The sequence below is a fragment of the Stegodyphus dumicola genome, chromosome 10 (assembly GCF_044657685.1).
Source record: "Stegodyphus dumicola isolate Sdum_Otavi_A_Nest chromosome 10, ASM4465768v1".
NCBI classification, from domain to species: Eukaryota; Metazoa; Arthropoda; class Arachnida; order Araneae; family Eresidae; genus Stegodyphus; species Stegodyphus dumicola.
The window spans coordinates 168,978,390-168,995,667 of record NC_140777.1 but is presented as its reverse complement, the minus strand read 5'-3'; the positions used below and the strand labels follow the sequence as shown (position 1 = coordinate 168,995,667).

Sequence of the window (17,278 nt, the reverse complement as noted above, 5' to 3'; positions counted from 1 at the left end):
CCTCAGCTGCCAAAGGGAAAATAAGATTGACTGGAATGACTAGAAAAATTGATACATGAAATAAAATAATAATACTAAGTACAGAAAAGTAAAGAAGTACAGAAAAGTAAAGAAGTACAGAAAAGATTTCATTTGAAAGAAAATTAAAAAAATTATTTTTATTTTAGCGTTTGAGAGAAAATCTAATTTATAATTGCAGTTATTGACTGCTAATATGTTCTAGAAATTTTTCATAAGTACTTTTCAATTTCTTTTGCACCTGTCTACGTTTTTACATATTATATTTTAATTTAGTTGTAGTGTTCCCATGGTAAATGCAATATTGTAGACTTAGAAATTAAGTCTGAAGGTGCAGCTGTCTCGAAGAAAGTATTATAGACTCATCAATTTCATAACTTTTAGGTTGTGCCGAGGTAATGGGGCCCAGCATGTGGCATGACCCTTCTTTACCTATTTACAAATGCGAAGTTCCAGCTGCATCATTAGGTATTGATATACAATGTTTGGACGAGAAAGGTATTTTATTTATTCTAAAAATATTTTTTATAAACATATAATTTTGAATTAAAAATTAATTTGGAACAGATGTGCCAGACACACAGCATCGACGAAATTTGAGAAAGTTACCGTAGTATTTTTTTTTTTTTTTATTGCGTGCACTTGCTTGTAACAGCATTGGCCACTATAAGGCCAGAAGTATCGGCCTGTTTATTGTGGAAGCACCTAATAGGCAGCCACCGTTACCTCCTTTAAAGGGGCAGACAGTTTTACATCCATGCCTTCTCCAGGATTCTTCTCAGTGCCCCTCAGTATCGCAGTCAGGCTTCCCTAACCATTATACCGTCTGGGCGGCCACCGTACAAAAGTTACTGTCAGAAATTTTTGGCGAGAAAACCCCGTTTTCACAGATTCGTTAAGCTTAGCAAAAATAAAAAAACCAACCAAAGGAAAACATGAAATATTATTCAACGCTCTTAAACCACAAACTGGCTAAATGGGCTATGATACGAGACAATATCTGCCAAAATCGCATAGTTACCATGCCAGATCTAAAAACGCCAAATCTGGCGACCGGTGCGTCTTGCACATCTCTACCAAGAATTTAAAATGAAATAGACTATAAGGTAAAAGATCGTTATTAATGCAGTTATAGTAGAGTATTGCATGGGTCACACTTACCGTATTTCGAGAGTTCTTAAATTTCGATTTAATAATCTTAAGTACTCAGATTACCATTTATCCAAACACTGCCATCTTAAGTGAGTCATCAATTAGCAATTTTTTTGAAAGGTCGTCAAACTATCGATATTCATCATAATTCAGTAAACGTTATCCACATATCAAAAGAAAGCAAATGAATGCAATTTAAAATACAAAACTGATGATTAAAAATATAATCTCTACATATAATAAAAGAAAGAGTCTGTCTGTGTGGACTTTCGTTCGTGCTGCGCGTAAGCTAATAGACACAGGGCTACGAAATTTGGTACACAGGTGCGTCTAAACAAGAGCCAGTGCACGTCGAAGCGATGCTTTTCAAAATTCGAATCAGATTTTTTTTATTTTATTTTTTTTGATGAAATCGCATCATATTGAATAGTTTCATTCTTTAAAAGTGTGGTTTTTGGGTTTTTCCTTTAGTGCTTTGTATACTGGACTGCTGACTGTTGAAGATGTAAGATAAAATATTATTAATTATACACGCAACACGTACATCGCAGCCTTCTTTTTCTGACGCGCATGTGCCTCGCGAGGCACAACAGAAAGAATTTCCTTTTTTGCCCCTCTCTCTCTTTATTAGCTAATGGCAAAGAGGTTTGTATATTTTGAATTATGTCATCCTCAAAGTACAATTTTGATTCTTTATTGCTTTCTAATGATAGTTACAACAATGCACATTAAACATACCAAAATGCTAATATTGCTGCTTGCACACGGGTTCGTAATAAATTGAATGCACAAGTCGATAAGAAGTAAATAAAATTTATTATTACCACAAAGAACCAAATAAAATACTGAAAGTTCCTCAAAGATATTCGCCCGATATCACAATATCTCACAGTTTTTATATTTTAAACAACTAAAACGTTAAATAGAACTAAATTCAAAAACACTGAAAAAGCTAATCCGATCTCACCGCGAATTCGCTACAATCAATAACAGCAATAAGTAAACAACTACTAAACAACTGAATTGAGATGCTTTAATCCGGCTTTTGTAAGCTTTTTAATCGTGCACGAGAATATTCTGATATTTTTTCGATTTTTCTGGATAGCAAAGGATTACAATTACGAGATATCTATTTATTAAAATGTTAAATGCGCGTGTTCCTGTATTTTAATTTTCTGACGTAGTTTTCTCTTCATATAAGTCTCGTGCTGCATTCTTCGGGAATATAAAACAAATTTAATTACAAATTCTACTGAAAATAGTAGAATTTGTAATTAAATTTAAGTAGAAATAGAGAATAGTAATCGATTCTGTATTCGATTGTATCGTAAATTTAATAAGAACTAAATTTAGGTAGTAATAGTAGAATTTATAGTTAAATTGTATAATAGCTAAATAAATACAAAAACCATAACAACATTAAACATCTCTATACATAATATACAATATATCTTTCTTATAGTATACAATAATATCTTTCTCTGTGCATCTTATTTCGCTTAAAAATATCAGAAAATTATGAAATTTTGGCATTGCAAACATTAACATTATATATACCACCTAATATGCTTTACTCTTTTTAGACAACGACCGATAGCATATAAAAAACATCACAGAATTGGGCAAATTCGGCATCACCTGCAAAACGAAGCATTTCGACGATGTTAGAGCGGAGAATGCATTAAATAAAACAATTAATTACGTTTAGATACGTAGTTGAAAAACATAATTATTTAATTAAATAGTAATTTAGTTAGATCAAATTAAATTAAAAAAAACTAAGTGTCCTTTCTTAAGTAAATATATCAAACAGTCAGATTTAACCAAGCCAGTGTAACCTATTTAGGTTGGTGCAGTAAATAGCTTGAGTATAAGTGAATTTTCTCAAATCATTACAGCGAAAAAATGTAAAAAATAAAAATAAGTAATAATGCTTTGGAATTGCATTTAATCTCATAAAGCAAAATATTAAATCCTACTATTAACAAAAGAAAATGGTAATCCTTGGAATAAACATTTAGGTAGCAAAATTATAAATACCAGTATTAACATGAACTATCCAGCATACGTGGTACAAGCGTGCGACGGATGTTATAGATGTGAGATGGTCGTATGATTCAATAATAAGAACATGGTAATCCTTGGAATCAACATTTAGGTAGCAAAATTATAAATACCAGTATTAACATGAACAATCCAGCATACGCGGTACAAGCGTGCGACGGATGTCATAGATGTTAGATGGTCGTCTGATTCAATAACACTGCTACAGCTGAAACCATCAGTTTACTGATTTTGCAGCGTACATTCTCTGCAATTTAGAAGTCGTGAGTGAATACAGAAGCCGCTGCTGATCCCACTGTTTTGGGTAATAAGCCTTTTCTGGAACAGAGAACCATAAGTCTTTTTAATTCCACTCAATATTTATTTAACCATAAATGAATGGCAGTGTGTAACTCCATTGGAAGAATCCCGTTGTTTCGAGCATATAGAGTGAATTCCTATATGAAAGAACTGCACGAGGCTGCCTGCCTATATTGCTTTCCTGGTAGAATGAAAATTTGATTGCGCAAGTGTTCATTCTGCCGTCATATGTGATCTATTTTGCTGAAGTTCGTAAGGATAACTATAAAAGCTGGAGGTTTCATTTACAGAAGTGAAGCCTATCGTTTCAATGTAAATAATTTTAATTCTTTTATGAATACCATGATTCTTTGGTGTACTAATTTTACTATCAGACTATCGTAAGCTTGGATACATTAGGAACTGGCCACTGAAATGCAGTATTTACTGACTTATGCCATGAATATTGGCTCCTGATTTCCTGATCAGAGCAATTGCTAACAAATAGCATTATGCAGACTTCAGTAAATGCCTTTACGTCAACAATTAATAAGTTTTAAAAGAAAGTAGTTGGTTTGATAGATCTTTGGAATGACCCTAAAACCTCTTCGGCATAATGCATGACGATTATCTATTATTAATTCAAGAGGATTGAAAGTCGCCTATTCTTAATTAGGTTTGTATAATGTTTTGGATTTGAGCCTACGCCTAAATGTAATAATTTTGAAATTTTTACGTTATATATAGCATTTGCACAGCTTTTATCATTTTTTCCTGATTGTATGATTTTGAGGAATTTTGGTTTTTGCTCTCTCGCGATCACAATAAAGATTCTTGAAAACGGATTTGATCACTTCTCATAGTGCAGTAAGTATTGTACAACTTGACTTGGTAAATTTCTTACAGAAGTTGTAGAAAATGAAACAACTTGTTAATTGTATTTATTCCTTTTGAAAATCAATGAAACGAAGCACTGTGCATATCGGTTTGTTTTACTGGCTGAACACAGTTATATTCATTTTCAGACAAACAGGGGGACGTTATAATGCACGCAAATCTACAAGGGAACAATCGCTTCAAAGTTCTCGAAATAACAGTAACGGGATTAAAACAATTTAAACTTATTTGTTATATCGGATTTAATTATTTTCTCCTATCACTGCATATGTGTATCCCAAACGTCTTTATTAATATTTTGAAAGAATTTATCTACATTAGAAGGTGCATTATGTTGCAATATGCCATTTTCCTATCTCTTCTAGCTTCAGTATACAATTCCTTATCAGAATAAGGTTTTACAATCACGTTAAATGCAAATGAGAAGAAGAGTAATATTTAAGTCAAGTTCAACTGACTTCGCCAGAGAGAGTTAGAATTCCTGAATAGCGGGCGTTTTCCTTTTGACTACGTCTCTCTAGCTGTTACTACGCTCGGCCGTATTTTGTGCATTTTGATAGCTTCGTTGGCTAATTTAATATTACGGGCCAACTAGCTTAGAACTGTGTTAACTTCGGCTAAATTTCTTTAGTTAGTTCTTATGTCTTACATTTTGAGTTAAAGCCCAAGTGGAGGCTTTTCTGTATGCTTTGAGAAAGAGGCCGACTTTATATCTTTGTTTGAAGCAAATAAACGGCAATTAACCTTCTTGAATTAACGTTTCTGTTTTTGAACTTACGCGATTATTAGCTTAGTAGTTCACTAAGTTCCTAGACACTACATTTAGCAAGGTGAAAATAAGAAACCCTGCAATGTTATGATATTTTTTAATGTTACTTTTGCTTTCACTTGGTAATTTAATGTATTCTGGTTTTATTCAAATGTCTTTTCGCAGGTAAATCTGTAATAGGTGAGCCCGGAGAAATTGTGATAGTGAAACCTGTACCTTTCTTGGCTTTGGGCTTATGGGGTGACGAAGATCGTTCTGTGTTTAAAGAAAAGTATTTTTCAAAGTTTCCAGGTATTTTTTCTTTCAATACGAATGTTAATACCAGAAAAGTATTTACTGCCTCTAAATAAATTACAATAGTTATCCTATCGGTTTCTTTTTCTTTTTGACTATATGCATCTAACTATTACAAGAATAGTGCATATAGGTAGTATCATTTTAATATGCATATTGTTACCGTATACTCTCATGTAATGCCCGCACTTTTTTTACTAAAATTACATCACTAAAATGCAGGTGCGGACATTACACGTTCGTTCAAATGTCACGTTTATTCTCGTGAGTAATTTTGGGTGTAAATTTCAATTCCAACAACCAGTTTAAATTCTAAAATTAAAGAAAATGGCTAAGTAATAAAAGTATCGAATTTAAAGTTGTCTAATAGCTACCTAACATTTACAAACTAACTTTATCCTATCCAATATATTATAAATTACCCCGTTTACGTTATCAACACTCGGTTACCCCGTATACGTTTAGTTTGCAGAGGAGCAGAGTATAGAGACATAAATTAACCAACATTTGCAATTTTAATACTTTTACACAAATTAAGTAAGTGTTGGTTCTTTTAATATCTTGCTCACATTATTTTCTTTAAAAAAATCTGTTCTGATGCACTATATGAAAATCCATTTCGTCTCATCATGCGCCGCAGCCAACCTTCACTCGCCTTGAATTGCGATGTAGGAAGGTCTTCTTCTCGTGCCGCAGCAAGCACTCTTGTTTTGGCACATATATCCCGTGTTACTGCGTACCCTTGAGCACGCATATCACGAACATACGCAACGCTCAAATTCTACGAGTTTCAGTTTAAAAGCAGCTGTATAGCTGCTGTATTTTCCCATTTCAAACACGCTACTTGCTAACTACCACGAATTCCAAATGATACTATGAATGAAAAGAGAAAGCTTGAAATATGCGAATGTTCCAAGGGGGAAGGAGGGGAAAGTAGTTTCATTACAAAACGGTATTTCCTGGAAACCAGTGTAGTTAAAAACTGTTTGGACGGCCTTCATTTATTATCGCGTCTGCCGAGTAAATTGCTAGCGCCGATGTTATGATTGAATAACAGCTGCACCAGAATGCAAGAAAAGTCTCTGCTTCTCATCCTGGCGCCAACCAAAAACAAAACAAATGCGTATTCTTTCTTTAAAGAGGTTTATTGACTACAGAGAAAAAGGCGATGTTAAAAAGATGTATTTTAAAGTAAGAAATTCTTTAGTTTTTGGGGTGCGGACATTTGTGCGGGTCACTTTTTTTTACATAAATTTTATCTGTAGAGCGCGGACATTACAGGAGCGTATACGACATTATCATTTTGACTGTTTTTAAAGCAAGAAGATTACACAACTGAATAGATGATCGATGTTTTGCACTCCGTGGTAGGGTATCGAGCTATTTTTAGTCAGCCCACATATTTATATGAGCTCTGAAATTTTTGAGATACGCATAGATTTTTAAAATTGTGCTTACGAAATTTTAGGAGTGTTCAAAGCAGTCTCCTCCAGCATCAATGCACTTCTGTAGGCGAGTGTTTCAAAGATTCAATGCCTCAAGCCATTCGTTTCTTGGAATCGATGAAAAACATTCATTTTCGGAATGAAAACGTCCACATAAAATAGCCAAAAGTCACACATAGCTGGATCGGGTGAATAGGTTGGATGTTCTATCACTTTGACGTGTTTTTGTTCAAGAAACTCAACTATCAATCTTACTGAATGAGTAGATGTATTGTCATGGTGGAGAATGAGCCTTCTCACTTCTTGAAGAATTTCTGGAAGACACACAGTGGTGTACCAATTAGTTGTGACTGTCTTCTGTCCTTCCAGTTCATGGATTTGATTCTGTACTTTTGTAGAAAATGGCATAAATTACTTTTTTCATTTGGTATGTTGTTTTTTCTCTATTGTGAGATTGGGATCATTTTCCCATACTTTACTTTCGAAGTATGGACTGTAGTTTACGTAGACTCATACTTTACTTTCTTGACATGTTAGAACGTCAAACAATGGTTTGTACGTTTCATCATCAGCTGCGGTTTTAGAAATAATGCGGTGGTCACCATCTAAGGGTTTCTTTCCTGATTCTAAGTAGCTCCTCTTTTTGGTACTCACTTATATTATGCGGATCGCAAGGCAAACTAGTTTTTTTTTTATGTCCAGTTCTTCTTGAATAATTTTATGTATTGCAGCGGATCCAATGTTAAGTTCCTTTTATATCGTTTGTTAGGTGCAGCCATTATCATCGATTAACATTTTCAGTATAGCAGACATTATCCGGGATTACTGCTGACAACGGCCTTCCTGTGTGTTCTTCGTCTTGAAGAGAGTCGCGAACTCTGTGAGATTCTGTAAACCATCTGAATACAGTAGCATGAAATAGACTTTCATTTCCAAATACTCACTACAGATGGTGAACATATTCTTCTTGATTTATCCCACTTTAATAATCATAGAAAATAATGTCGCAGTAACGTTCTAATGTAAACTCCATTTTTCCTTCTGCATAAAATTTATTATATGCTAAACTTCTTGCAGTTAGTCAATAAAAAATCCTCCGCAAAGGCTAAAGTAGTTCATATTTTCAAATCTGACAGTTCAATTTTTTCTGCCACTTATCGTCTATGCATATCTCAAAAAAGTGATTTCCCTATATATATATATATATTATATATTTCGCGATATTTTCGTGCATTCGCATGTCTTCCAACATTGATTTTTAACAGTTTTATTTCGCGTGTAAGCAGTTTTTCCAGTTTAATATTTTTTTTAAATTTCTTCTTTGTTTATATTTTAGTAATACAGCGTTGAACTATTTCGTGGAGCTACAGCTCCTGGTAACTTTTTAGCAAGATCGCTGCAATGTTTCTACCTATTGTTATATATATATATATATATACAATCGAAATAGAAATTGAAAAGCTAACAAGTAATGTGACGTAAGACCTATCTGGTCTTAATATTTTTAAATTAAAATTTTTAAATTTTAAAAATATCTTAATGTTTTTAAAAATTACTTCTATGTTAATATTTTAGTAATACTACGTTGAACTATTTCCTGGAGCTACAGCTCCTGGTAACATTTTAGCAAGCTCGCTACAATATTTCTTCCTATTATATATATATATATATATATCTGTAAGATATAACAAACTACGATAGCTGTTTCAAAAAAATAATTGGCAACCTCAAAATTAACATTTCAAATTTGGTGATCTGCCTCTAAATTTATCTCTTCTCACAGGTTCCAGATTTTTCTATCTTACGTAACGTTTTAATACAGATGCCTCTTGTCCAATCAAATTAATTGTAAACCATAATTCTGCATTGAAACTTTTCCGACTCGCATCCTTCTTCCTCTGAAGTTCTATGATAATCTGCCCTTTTTTCCAAATCAGAAATACAAAAATACATTTTAAATAAAGCATAATGTTTCTGATTTTAAAATGATTTAAGCAAATTATTACCATCAATAAATCATAATACAATTAACTTATAAATGCAATTTTTTTAAACGTAATTTACTCAATTTGGAACTTGATATCACTTTCCTATCCCATTTGATGACTTTTGATAATATAGCATTCTTAGAATATAAAGAATATGAATAATGCACTGAACATGCAAGAGAGCACAAAATACTATTTGGCATTTCATATTTCACTGATGAGGTTGATGACTTTCAAAGCCCTTTGGATGTTTAATTTTCTTTCTACGCGATGATCGGAAATGCATAAACATTGTGAATATTCGAAGCAAACAAGAAAAATCAACCATATTTCTTCGAAACACGTTCGATTTTGAACTTACATATACTCGATGATTTTCAAAGCACTTTTAGCACTTTTTTAGTATGCCGTTAAATTGTGGAGTCATTAGGTTAATTGGAAGCAGAAAAGATGAAAAATAGCAACCGCCTTCGCTGGGAATCGAACCACGGACCTCTGGAATACCGACCCAGCGTGCAGAACCACTACACCACGAAGGACGCTAGGGAAGTGGAAGAAATACCTTATAAAATCACACACCGGAAACGAATTTGATGATTCACTGGTAGTTTGAGGTAGCAGAGTTCGAAATCCATCGGGGAAAGCTTGCACCAGGTTAATCCTGTCGACTTTTTATAAATATGTGAGGATTTCAAAATGCGTAGATGAAAACAGTGGAACTTTAACAGTTTACGATATTTGCGTAGATGACCGAGAAGACCGTAGTGGCTTGAAGGTGGCAGAGTGGGATGACGTAATTTAGCACAATGTATCTTCAAAAATCACAATCTTTATTTTTTTACGCATACCAAATCATCCTTTTTCAGACAAGATGTTTTTTAATTCCTATTTGATTACAGCAAGTTGCATTTTGAAGTACAACGTAATCTAAGTAAGTAAATAGTTTAAAAGCATCTTGCCAGCAGGAGAGCTATGCGGAAAAAGGGCAGAGTATCATAGAACTTCAGAGGAAGAACGATGAGATTCGGAAAAGTTTCAGTTCAGAGTTCTGGTTTACAATTAATTTGATTGGACAAGAGGCATCTGCATTAAAAAGTTACGTAAGATAGAAAAATCTGGAACCTCTGAGAAGGGATGAATTTAGGGGCAGATCACCAAATTTAAAATGTTAATTTTGAGTACGCCAATTATTTTTTTGAAACAGCTATCATATTTTGTTATATCTTACTTATATATATTTATGTAACGTAAGTAAGACGTATTTTAAATGAAATGTAAAATATTTTTCATCACTTATAGTGTGGTTCCTTTTCAGTTATTATATTGTGGGTTCCCGATTCAATATCTGATAGAGACCTTAGAATGACACACATCAATAGTAGATTTGTAAAAATGTTATTTTCTCTGCACTGTTGAACGAATTAGAACGTAATTAAAAGAAGTGTTAGATACAAACTGCCTTTCGAATAAGTCGGAAATCACAACCCTCGGACTGTTGTTATTTGCAAAGACTTAATTTAAACGAATCAGAAATAATAAACAGTTTTTGAAAACAAATAGAATGCCAATGGAGAAGGAAAATCTGTATTTTTTTTCGCATATAAATATTCTGCACAAGCTTTCAAATTTGCTATGTTATCATGTTTCGAGCTTCTGATAAGATAAGTGACCACTTTATAAATGAATGTATTACTGCTGTCTAGACAGCAAGAGGACCTTTGGATGTTAAAGCTATGGAGACTATCAGGATTTTCGTATTTGATAAAAGAGCTGTAGTCTAGAATTGGGTGCCGCTTCGATTGGCAAGAAGTTTTCTTCAATTTTGTTATGAAACCCCATCTCGGGTTATCGTGATAGTTTTACCTTGGTTTTAGCTCCCTGATTTTTTTTAAGTGAAAATAGATTGATGTGTACATGGACAATGTCAAAGCAGTGCGCAATGCCGAGTTTATGCAATTCTCTGATGTTTCCTTAAGTAAAAATAGATTGATGTGTACATGGACACCGAGTTTGCGCAATTCTTTGACTTCTTATTTTGGTTTTGTGTAGCGGCCATCTTGAAATTTTGCCTTCCTGGCGCTGATCTTGGCTTCAAAAAAGAATCACCAAAATACGAGGGCACCCAATTGCAAACTTTTACCTATAAAAGAAATAGTAAGCTGTACTCTCTCCAAGATTCAAATCGCGTATTTTCCAATGTCAATTTGAAGAGGCTTATCACTTGCAGTCGAAGAGTAAGCACCGATAAACGTAATAACTCTTAACATTCTCTTCACTTAAAGAGCAAATTGAATGAGAAACGAGATCCAGTCCACAAAATACAACGATGATGATGTGATGTATTTAACACCCCATGTTTGATCGGGTGAGACTTGTGAAGACTGTTAGGTCAAAGCATGAAAAATCAACTCTGTCCTTTCTAGGATTCAAGGACTGGATTTTACATTGTCACTTGAATGTGCTGACACTTACACTACGATAGAACTCGTAAGAATAATTTATAGCTCCTTAAAAGACATCGTTTGAGAAATTTGTTGTATACATTCCTGAATTCGTTCTTTGAATTCGACAATAGTAGAAGGATAATTTATAATAATTGTGAAATAAAAGGAGAATACTCATAACAATTGCGAAATTTTAAAGTTATTTTAGTTTATATTTCTGTAGCAGTGGTTTCTAAAGTAAGGGTAGTAAACACTCTAAGGGGGGGGGCGGAGGTTGCGAGGAGTTCCAAAATATTAAAAAAAAGGCACCTTGTTAAATCATTTGTTTTAGTAACTTAAATATATTTTTAGGAAGAAAATAATCAGATTGCAGAACTGGTTGACTGAGTTCATCATAAAGCGATATATATTGCTCTTGGAATAAACCTTTTGAAGAAGGGCCCTGTAAAGCTTAGCTGTGAGAACGTTTGTTTTTTCCACCTGAAACTACCATTCACGGTGACAACCTATGATATTCTGAAAAAACGTTTCGAACTTACTTGAGTACCTCTGATTATTGAAAATAACTACTTCGCCTGCTCATTTGCAAAAACGTACGGCCAAAAATTCTATTCTCGAGAATCTCAGTGCCATACTATCATTGGATACTACCTTGGATTCTTTTAGAGACCAATACCGAAAATTCTGTTTTTTTTTTCCCTTAACATTAATAACCGTACGCGACAAAGCCATGTTTCAGGGACCTCATCTCCATCTAACTAGGATCTATTAAAAGTTTAGCAAAAGAATCGATGGTATTTCGTCCCATGTTGAAATTTCGGCGTACGGACTGGTTGTATGAAAGTTTTCTTGGCTTTCGTCATGTTAACTGTAAATACAAACCAATTTCCCTCCGAAGTACTCTACGAAGAAAGATAGACTTCGAATGCTTTGCCATAATCTAAGTAATTTAATCCATTTGAACTAAACTCCTAACTATACTGACCACTGTCATTATAGTAGTGCTATGCAATGAGCAATGTATCTATACACTCTTGAGCACAGTTACTTATTATCCACCATTATTTTTAAATGCAGGGTACCTCAAAAGGTCGTTTTTAAACTGAACTTGCTGATCTGTCATACTACGACAAACAAGATTTGCATAGGAACTTTCGAAAATGCAAATGGCGACCGCTAGAGAGCAAATGTTCGCAAGCGTAGACGGGAAGAAAGAAAGGATGTCGAATGAGGTGCTAATATTGTTCAATCACAGAAGATGTTCAAAATTCCTTCCATTCGCCGCAATGCGTGCTTCACAACGTCGGAGCATTGACTCACGGGCCCGTTCAAAATAGGCAGGTGTATCACGGACACGTGCCGCCGCTTTCACGATCCTGATAACAACGAGAGCCATGTCCGATGTTCCTGTCGTCTCGTACTCCATCGACTTCATGTGCCCCTAGGGTTAGAAATACGCGGAAGTCAGGTCAGGGGGTAGCGGTGACCAAGCGACTGGTTCACCTTTGCCAATTGAGCGATCAGAATATCTCCTATCGAGATATTCTCGCACAGTGCTGCTAAAATGAGCAGGCGCTTGATCATGCTGAAATCATATGTTTCTGCATGTAGCTGCTAGAACGTCAACCATCCTATCCACCTAAACTCTTTCCACAAAATATCTCACGAAGTGTCCATAAAGAACTGAGTTATTAAACCGAAACATCTTTCTCCTACAACGTCCTCACCTGAAATGATCAAACTTCCCACTCTCCCATAAGCCTGCGAACACTGCCCTCTAGCGATCGCCATTCGAATTTTCAGACACAAGTTTTTATGTAAATCTTGTTTGGCATGGTATGACAGACCAACGTGTTAAGTTTGGCAATGACTTTTTGAGACACCCTGTATAAATGATATGCATGAAATTTTGATTTCATGTTACCATTACAAAAACTTGTTTCCGCTACGATGGATGTGATTATTCTATAGCAGCGGTTCTCAACCTTTTGACTAACGCGTACCATCTAAACAAAAATTGAAAAACTTTAGTACCACCACTACATTTTACAATGATTATTTTTCAATGTGGCAATAGAAATATTAAAAAAAATATGTTTTGCCATTTGCACAACTTATTCGCTATATTAAATGTGCACACATAGAAACATATTAGATTAAAAATTGGTTACCATTTTAATTAACAGAATTTAAATTATAATACTTTAATTCTAAAATTTAGTGTGAAATTTGGGCCTGTTTTAAAAGAGATCAATTTCCTTATGTCTCCATTTTTTACTTAACTTTAACCGTAAATTAAGACCCAATCTTAATTTTGTTCTGCATTTCTTTTTCAAATAAAACTTGGAAGAAAATACTTGTTCGCACACGTAGGTTGTGCAAAAAGGCAATAAAAATTTAAAAGCTTTACTTGAAACGGCTTTAAATTCTTTTTAGGGGTTTAGCCAAAAGTTAAGAAGTGTGTTTTTTGTACAATCTTCAGTTAGAGTTCTATCACAGGAAATTTCTATCAGTTGTTCTTTTTTTTTCACGAGAGTTTTGAATTTAATGGTTAAAAATACTTTGTTTCTTTACGTACCACCCATTTTTCTCTTGCGTACCACCGGTTGAAAACCCCTGTTTTATAGTAATCAATATCTTTGAGAAACTATAGAATTTTCTAAGATAATTTTTTATTAAACATTTGCTAAAATTTCATAATATTCTGAATTACACTTAAAACTATAAACAAAATTATGCATATTTATTTAATGAAAGAGATTAAGACTACAAAGCCTGCTCGAATAAGGTACTTGAGCAACACAGAAAAGTTATTTCTGAATCTTATGCATAATAGTCAGAAAATATTTTGTATCATTTTGCTTATATTTTTTATCTCTATCAAGAATGTTGCATTTAAAATATTCATATTGATAATAATTCTATGTATACAAAATATTAATGTACGAAATAAATTAAAAAGCTCTTTCTTAGGAGTGTTCGCAGTGGGAGACACAGGTATTATAAATCCTATAACGAAGGGCTTCATTATCTGCGGAAGAAGGTGAGCCATGTTATGTTATTTCAGAAAGTTATATATATGAAAATATTGATAATGTCTAAATGCAATAAGAATATTTATAATAATTGTGAAATTTTGAAATTATTTTAGCATATACTTCCATGAGGAAAGCTACAAACATCATGCGATAAGAAGCAAAATAATTCTTCAAATGCAGTGGTTCCTTGAGTAAAAAGGTCGCGAACCTTCAGGGACGCATCGCGAGTAGAGTTCCGAAATAAAAAAAAATAAAAAAAATAAATAAATAAAAAAGGCACTTTTTAAATAACTCATTTTAGTAACATAAATAAAAATACAACAAACATAGCAAACAAAAAGTTATCCAATCCGTTTAATTTAACATCTAACAATTTAACTTTAAACGTGCAAATGCATGCCGTATATTGAGAAACAAAAATTAATTATTTACAAGTTTAAAAACATAAAGTAGGGGAAAAAAATCAAATATTTCAATGGGATCTGTGTGTCTGCTTTTCAAAAAGCAGCTTTTCAAATCTACGCTTTGTATTTCATACACACTCAATTATATCCTTTTTTGAACTTTGAGGCGATATCTCACTTTTGAAAAAAACTTGCGACGGCAAGCATAAATGAAAAGCTTAACTCGCATGAGAATGATGTTACAAATGAGCAGCTTTTCAAATATACGCTTTGTATTTGATACACACTCAATTATATCCTTTTTTGAACTTTGAGGCAATATCTCACTTTTGGAAAAAACTTGCGACGGCAAGCATAAATGAAAAGCTTAACTCGCATGAGAATGATGTTACAAATGAGCAGCTTTTCAAATCTACGCTTTGTATTTGATACACACTCAATTATATCCTTTTTTGAACTTTGAGGCGATATCTCACTTTTGAGAAAAACTTGCGACGGCAAGCATAAATGAAAAGCTTAACTCGCATGAGAATGATATTACAAATGGAACCAAACATTGACAGCTCCATTTGCCAATTGAGTGTATTCCTGCATATCCTTGGTCCAAAACTGGTCCGGAATCTCAGAAAAAAGTTCCAATTTCTGCATTCTCTTGTTATTTCAATAAATGTTTCCTTGACGTTCTCAAAGAATCATAGGAATATCAAAGAAATCATCTAAAACGGGTTTATTATTGTGGTAATTATTTTGAGTCTTTTTGGGATTTAAAACTAAGCAAACTAACTTGTATGTTTGCAAAATCGGGCTCAAAATTTGTTACATATGTTGCGTTATTTTTCTTCTTCTTTACGTTACATAAGGGTTTCTTAGATTTGGAGTCAATAACAACGACACTTGATGAAGTATCGAACCACACTTTATTTAGCCAATATTAATCAGGACAGCTCCAAAGTCACGTTTTACAGTCTTCAAAGATCTACTATACACTCGCTGGAACAGCGACACAGCAACAGAGCCTTCAAGTTATCAGGCTATCACGGTGGAGACAGTTTCACTGCAAAGCACCAGAGTACAGCTCCCGACTCTGCTCGGTCGTTCTCGCTCGGAACTCTAAGTACTCTCGAGACTCTCTACGCTGCAACTCGCGACGCACTCGACATGCACAGCACAGCTATTCGGTTCAGTCGTTCCCGGAGCTCAACACGCTCTCTCGACGATGCACTAAGAGACTCCTTCGGTGCATTAGACGACCCACTCGGCACTCGCTGGCCGGCTGTCAACTCGATCGTCTCCGCACGGACTAACTAGATGAGACACTTGCACTCTAGACGAGACACATTCACTCGCCCTCTCGACGAGGCACTCTCACTGACTGCGAGCCAGCAGGGTCTATATAGCTTTCGGTTTGTGTTCGAGAACATTCTGGTCTAAACCAGTAAGAATTTGTTCCAGAAGGTTCTCCAACCGTCCATGGTATATCGCCCATGTTGTCGCCAAATGTCGGCAAATAGGCGATTTCTCGCCAAATGTGTCAACCCTGTTTTCCCTTGCCATTTTATGGCAACCCTAAAACTGCTTTGCGTTTAAGCTATCTTACCGCGCCTGGACATTTCGTAACAATATATACGTATGCTTGGATTTATCTTCCGTAAATCCATGAAATCATTGGAAAGAATCAAACTACTTCTTGCCTGCTAAAGTCGACCATAAATAATTTTTTATTATAAATTCCTTAATTTTGCCTGCGGCTGTAATTATATTAACGTCGCGAGCTAGCAAATTACTATTGAAAATATTTAGGTATTAGAAAATGTGGGCAAGCAAAGTTAGCCTTAGAAGCCGAAACGAATTGGAAAATAAGTTCGCATATAGCGATTTCTCCTTTTGAAAATACATCAAAAGTTCTGCTCTTAATTCGAAAACTCTTTTTCAAACGTTCCTCCTTGAAATCCACCTTATTATGGTGATAAAGAAGACTTAGATAAAGAAGACTGAGATGAGAACTCGTGTCCTTAGAGATATTTCGAAAAATACATGTCTGCAATGCTTTTCCCTTGATAGAATTTACAACTTTAATGACGCTTTTTATAACACACTCCATTTCCGAATCTTCGAAAAGAGCTTCTAAGCTTCTAGGTGTGAAAAAAAAAGTGTCTCCATGTAGCATTATGCATTACTTTTTGTAATTTGATGAAAAGACCAGATCGATGCTGTTTAATATCTTTAGCGGAATCTGCGCATATGGCAATGCATTTATTCCAGTCATTTTTCATAGTTACTTATGCTTTTCATAAAAATATCAAACAAGCATTTTCGGTGGAATTAGTCTCTTATTGGCGAACAAAAATAATTCCATCTGGAATACTATTCTCTGTATAACATAACCATACAAATGTTATGAATTGAATGTTATGCTTGTGGATACAAATGTTATGCCTATACAAATGCTGTCCGAATTATTCTTGGCTCACCGTGGTTCATCAGGA

General features: G+C 34.3%; 1 protein-coding gene across 10 annotated transcripts in view; it reads left to right on the top strand.

Moving 5' to 3' along the window:
- LOC118201025 (acetoacetyl-CoA synthetase-like) overlaps positions 1-17,278 on the top strand; it is a 74,363-nt gene that overhangs the window by 42,644 nt on the left and 14,441 nt on the right. For 9 of the 10 annotated variants that reach the window (XM_085825850.1, XM_085825849.1, XM_085825847.1 and 6 more), the window contains 3 exons: positions 403-516; positions 5,345-5,470; positions 14,324-14,393. In XM_085825850.1, coding sequence (XP_085681976.1) covers positions 403-516; positions 5,345-5,470; positions 14,324-14,393 — 310 coding nt within the window. The remainder of the gene's footprint in view (positions 1-402; positions 517-5,344; positions 5,471-14,323; positions 14,394-17,278) is intronic. The other variant, XM_085825848.1, reaches the window with a different exon arrangement.